The sequence below is a fragment of the Petaurus breviceps genome, unplaced genomic scaffold (assembly GCF_028583685.1).
Source record: "Petaurus breviceps papuanus isolate PSGF00001 unplaced genomic scaffold, PetGlider_PUasm1.0 90639, whole genome shotgun sequence".
NCBI classification, from domain to species: Eukaryota; Metazoa; Chordata; class Mammalia; order Diprotodontia; family Petauridae; genus Petaurus; species Petaurus breviceps.
Window position 1 is genome coordinate 8,626,856 of NW_027187296.1, and position 6,000 is coordinate 8,632,855.

At 34.6% G+C, this 6,000-nt stretch overlaps 2 protein-coding genes across 3 annotated transcripts in view; one reads left to right on the plus strand and one right to left on the minus strand.

Annotated features, from left to right (window-relative positions):
• LOC138143471 (NACHT, LRR and PYD domains-containing protein 12-like) overlaps window positions 1-6,000 on the plus strand; it is a 71,940-nt gene that overhangs the window by 60,536 nt on the left and 5,404 nt on the right. Inside the window, exons 13-15 of the mRNA XM_069064743.1 lie at window positions 4,809-5,065; window positions 5,278-5,403; window positions 5,757-5,895. Of these exons, the coding sequence (XP_068920844.1) occupies window positions 4,809-5,065; window positions 5,278-5,403; window positions 5,757-5,895 (522 nt within the window). The remainder of the gene's footprint in view (window positions 1-4,808; window positions 5,066-5,277; window positions 5,404-5,756; window positions 5,896-6,000) is intronic.
• The window catches only part of LOC138143476 (NACHT, LRR and PYD domains-containing protein 1a-like), a 65,944-nt gene continuing 60,560 nt past the window's right edge, over window positions 617-6,000 (minus strand). The window contains exons 5-6 of one of the 2 annotated variants that reach the window (XR_011163703.1): window positions 5,140-5,278; window positions 617-1,483 (exon numbers count right to left, since the gene is read on the minus strand). Coding sequence is in view for 1 of the 2 variants with exons in the window: in XM_069064752.1 (XP_068920853.1) it covers window positions 5,274-5,278 (5 nt within the window). In the remaining variant the exon portion in view is untranslated. Of the gene's footprint in view, window positions 1,484-5,086; window positions 5,279-6,000 lie in introns of those variants that run through there. The other variant, XM_069064752.1, reaches the window with a different exon arrangement.

Here is a 6,000-nt window from a genome sequence, read left to right on the forward strand (position 1 = left end):
TGTAGCTACAGACTTAATGGGCTGGTAAATGAATGGAAGGCTAGTGGTTTAAAACTATGTAGTTGAGAATATGTCTAGATTTTAAGAAAAACAAAAACTGAGAGGACAATCCATATTGAAGAATATAAAGCCTCACTATCACACTCCACAGTTTGTTCTAAATATTTGGTGCTACTCATGATGTTGATGCAGTGGTGATGATAACATTGATGATGAAGAAGACAGTAAAGGTAGTAATAATGGAAGATGGGATAGTGGTCATGATAATGACCAATGATCACTGTTGTGGTTTCATAGATGGTATGTGTATCCAAATGGATGATAATTGATGCTTCCTCCAGCGAGCATAGACAAGACCCATTTTTTAAAGATTTATTTTCTTGACCTGTTTAATTGAGTTATTGTTGTCATCATCATCATCACCACCACCATCATCATCACCATCATCATCATCATTATCGCCGCTGTCATCATAGATAGATGATAGAATATATCATCTTTCTCTAGACTGAATCTAAGAAGATAATAATAAATAGGAATAAGTATAAAGTCCTTGTCTCAGGCTAAAAAAAAAAAACTGCCCAAGTTTGGGTTGAAGAAAATTTGACCACATATGATTTCCTGTGAAAAAGATATTGGACCTTAGTAGACTGAGAGCTCTGTATTCGTGGATTTCAAGATGAATATCATTTCCCTGTAACATTTGACCCTGTAGACCATCCAATTTTTCTAGATAACTCCTTGCTTAGCTTCTGTTACATGGTATTTTCAAGATTGTCCTCATCTCTAAGGCCATTTGTCAGCAACATGGCAAGAGATCATGGTGAAGCTAAAAGTGGTTATTTAGTTAACTCAGTCGTTGGCGGTTTATAGTATTGAGCTGTTAGCATATGCATGATATTTCATTACCATAGCTTCAGGGCTGCAGGGCTACGTGAGCAAGGCTTCTATCCCATCATAAAATGGGCTTATTTTGAAAGGTCATATGTAAAAGTATGATTGTCAACAGAAGGATACTGCTTCTACTTTCCCTGATGTAGGTGGAACTCATGGAGAAATAGTTCCACAGATTTATAATTACAGAAATTTATTATCACAGAAAATAATTCCACAGAAACAAAGCAAGTTTAGTAAATGACACAACTGCAGTGACAGCTCACTCTATTAATATCACAGTGGACATCCCTCTAATGTGGCAAATTGTGATTATGCTCTGTCTGGCTGCCACCTATTATTTTTCAACATAAATTAGCTTTTTGACATTCTCATAGACAAGATAAAGGCCTTTTTCATTAACACATTAAGAATTGCAGTTCCTGTGATAATGGAGAGTAGTCCCCTTTTGGAAAGCATTCATCAAGATTAAAGCAGAATTCCTTGATATTTCTTTGTGATGATAGCAAAAAGTAATGATAACTCCCACACATTCCCAGTGTGATGAAGCTAAGGGAGTCAAACAACATAGCTTCAAGGGTCTGTATAACTGAAAGAAAAGAAACAAAAGTCAGTGACAAAAGAGATTATGAAAGAGATCCTTTCTTTTATTACAAGAATCACTAAAACACCAAATTATTAAGAGATAAAGGCTGAATACAAGTCTAGCACACAAGCAGGTAAACCAATAGATAAGGCCCTGAAAACAGAAAGAATGAATGAAACTGCAGAGAAATCAAAATATATTAAAGAAATATAGAATATAAAGGAAAAGGACCCAGTATTACCTGATGCGAGGTAAAATGCTGTGTAATTCCCAGAGATCAAGGAACAAGAGTAAAAAATTCCAGTAAAAAAGAAAAATAAAATTCAAAAAATTAATAATTAGAAATTAATATAGGTCAGATATTAGTTACCAATGCTAAATTTAAAAACAATTAGCAAGGAAGGAAAAACTGAATACATGATGAGAAATCCATCCAAAGAAGTAGAAGCTATAAGAAAGAATAAGAGATTTAGAACATAAAAATACAGAAGTAAAGGAAAAAAGAAGTGAAGTAAAAATCACTATTGTTAAAGAAACATGAGTTTTCTACAAATCCAAAGTGACTGATTTTTTACCAGTCCAAAATGGTATGTATGATCAGAGGTAACTTAAGTATGATAGGTTTCCCCAAAGAACCTGGCAAGTCAGAAAACTGAAAATCACCTACAAGAAATAACCCACTAAAACTGTCAAAAACTTTTGACTACAAGCAACAAAGCAATGATTTAGAGAATCAATAGATCATTTTAGAGAGCAGAGGGTGGGGAAGTGGGTAGGGATGGTACTTGCATGCACTTCAAACTTCAAAATATCTAGTAGTCAAGTTTAATAATTTAAAGGAGAAAAAAATTTTTGCAAGGAGTCAGAGAACAGACTTTCAAATATGCAGGGAAATCAATTTGAGCAAGACATGTCTATTTCATAGTTCTGAGAACTGGAGAAGGGGATGGAATTGTACATCCATAAAGGCAAAAGAACTTAGGTTTGAACCCAAAGTAGCATGTCCTGCAAACAGGAAACAGAACTATTCCTATCTGTTGTTAGCATGATGATTTAGAAAACTCCAGAAGAAATAAAAAAGAAACTATCTGAGACAATAGCTTCCATGAAGTAGCATAATACAAAATAAACCCCTAAAATCAATAGCTTCTGTATAGTAATAAAAAATATCCAAGAGGAAGTATGAGTAAGGGAAGTTCTCTTCAAAGTATCTACAAAGTATATAATTATCTTTTAGTCAATTTGCAAAGGCATATTCAAAATTTGTATAGATATAATTGCAAAACATAAAGACAAGAAAGAATTACTTAAATATCTGGAAAGATGTACATGCTCATGACTGCACCAAGCTAACAATAATAATCATGGTCAACTAAGTTAATTTACAGATTTAGTGTTATGCTAATAAACCCACCAATAGATCCTTTATAGAGTTAGAAAAACATGTGATATTTTGAAGAACAAAAGGTTAAAAAAATAATTTTTGAGAAGTAGGAATGGCCAGGGAATAGCAATTCCAAACCTGAAATCATATTTATAAAACTCCTTTATAAGGAGTGATCATCTAATCTATTTTGAACTAGTTTAAAAGAAAAAAAAAGCAGATTGGGAAGATAAGGAGGAAAAATTAAGGCAGAAAATTAAATTATCGAACTCATTTGTTCCATAAACCCAATTTCTCAGTAATTTCAAGAACATAAATTACTTGGGTAATTAATTCTTATTTGATAAGAAGTACTGAGCAAACTGAAAAATCTATCTGTTAGAAATGAGATTTAGAACAATATCCCACCCCATAAGCCTCAGTAAGCTCTAAATGGATATGCAAGTTGAATATAAAAGGTTATAGCATAAAATAATTAGCTGAAAGTAAGATCAAGTATTTTTCACAAACCATAATTAAGGGGTGAAATCTTTTTTAAATTTATTTTTATACTTTAGGTAATGAGTTTTTTAAAAAATTGTTCTACCATTCCCTCTACTTTCCCTACCCCCACCCCCAACTGAGCAAATGCAGGAAAGAAGGACGAAGGGAAGACTATAATTGTCTCAGCAATAGATATTCCTTATTTGATTTTTCTTGAGTATACACTTAAGTGAAACTCTTTTAAGCAGTCATGGATTTCCTTTAGGAGTCTGCATTGTTGAAATCAAAACAGTTTCATTTTCCAGTAGGAGTATCTAGAGGACCTCACAATCTACAGGAAATCCCTATTTGACATGGATTCTAAACTGGGTTGCCTCCATGACAGTAGCAAATGGTCATTTCCTGTTTGTACTTCACTCAGTAATATTAGTCTGAATAATATTGTATCCATTGGTATATCTTTCAAGGAATCATAATTTTTTCTTTCATTTTGTTTTGCTTTTGAGACTGGATCTCCCTTTCTTATCCAAGCTCGAAGTACAGCAGCCATTGATATTGACACAATTGCTGACTGGCACAAAACTTTCAACTACTTGATTTTTCCAATCTGGGTCACTTTGTTTCTCTTTAGGTAGCTTTGCTGCCTTCACTTCCTGGGGACTCATCATTTTGGTGTCAGATTGGTGCTTACATCCCACCCTCTAGCCTTACTGCATCTCAGAACTTTCAAACTCAAATGATCCAGCCTACCCTAGTAGCACTGCAGATTTTTAGAACCATCTATTTTTCCACTCATCTGCCATTAACACTGAAGAAGTAAAGGAAATTGCATAGAAATAAAGGAAGTTTGTATTTTTATTTGATGTTACCCATGTCAAAGAATTCATCACCAATTGACTAGCTAACTGGTAATTAACTCTCCATACTTAACTAAACTAATTATCAAAAAGCAGATATAGTCTATTACTGAGACCACACTTGATCAATATGATAGAAATTGATAGAGCTTGCTTGCATCAGTCTGGCATAAACTTTAAGAACCCAGAGTCAACTCCACACACGCAAAAAAAATCAAAACCTAAGGAGTCATTTAATTCAAAACTATTAAATTAGGACTAATTTTGTAAAATTTGTAAGGTTTCCTAGCAGTATTATGGTCAATCATTAATCAAGTATTTATTAATACATACACTTTTCTTTCCTAGCCAGCTTGTGACTTTCAGTTTTATCTTTGTTCTCATTTTCCTTATTTTGATCTCAAAATCTGTCCAAGGAATTTGCTTTTAATTTATAGCTTTGGCTGATTTCCTCTTTTTAAATGAGAGACCCAGCTCTTATCTGTATCCATAGTACAGACCTTCATCTCCCCTGAGGTCACACAAAGAAAGTAACCCTTGACTACTAGAAAAAGAATAAGAAAAGAAGAAATAAGAAGTACTTTTTACTGAAATTCTCTGACAGGAGGAAATGTCGATGTCTCCTTGTTCAAAATTGCCCACTTTAAAGAAGAGGGTTTGGTCCTGGAGAATCCAACCAGAGTGGAGTCATGCCATGCCATCCTGGACAATCCCAGCTTCTCTCCCATGGGAGTTCTGCTGAGAATTATTCATTCTAAATTAATTCCCATTAATTCCACTACTCTGATATACTGCCATCTCAGGGCTGAGGACATCACACTCCACCTGTATCTGATCCCCAGTGACTGTACAATAAGGAAGGTAAGATTAAATTGTCCTGCATATAATCAGCAAAGTTACTTAGATCCTAAAGAAGCTGAAAACTCCATCCTTACCTTACAAGCCCCAGTGTGACATCAGTTCTATGATGCAGGCCACTGACATTTATAGCAAGTAATTGTGGTCTTCCTGTGTGCTCTCCTGGGACAAATAGAGATTTCTCAGGTTGAAAATTTTTCTTTCCCTTTCTTCAGGCTATAGATGAAGAAGAAACAAAGTTCCACTTTTTACGATTGCCTAAACCACCTCCAGTAACCCCACTCTACCTTGGCTCTCGTTTCATAGTATCTGGATCAAAAAAATTGGAAATAATGCCTGCAGTAAGTCATATTGATTCATCACGAAAGCACTTCTTTCTAATTCAAACCATCTTAGAGAATTCAGCAAATCTCAGCAAAATCCATTGGCTCAGTAGGCATCCCTGTCATGATTCTTAAGCTAAAAAGCTTTTAGTGATAAATATCTTACTTTTGTTAAGTAACGTGATATAGGGCTTTGACTTACTTTAAAATAACTCTGAAATAAATATTTCATTTGAATTTTTTTTTAGTGTAGTCCTTTATTTTAAGACTATGACCTTGCCCTGCCATACTTGCTTTGATTTCTTTGTTGTTGTTGTTGTTTTTTTGAGCACCTGTAATAAATATGTACTATTGATGTTTCTTCCCTCTAGGAACTAGAACTCTGCTACCGGAGTGCTGGGGAGTGTCAGGTTTTCTCTGAGATTTATTGCAGCAATGTGAAGGATAAAATCAGTTTGGATTTGAGACACTTAGATGGGACACTGGTCTGGGAGACACTGGTGAGATCAGGTAAGATACTCAATGTAGAATGAATATTCTTGCTTTCAAGCAAGAATGTGTGAGATTGTGTGTGTGTGTGTGTGTGTGTGTGTGTGTGTGTGTGTGTGTGTGTGT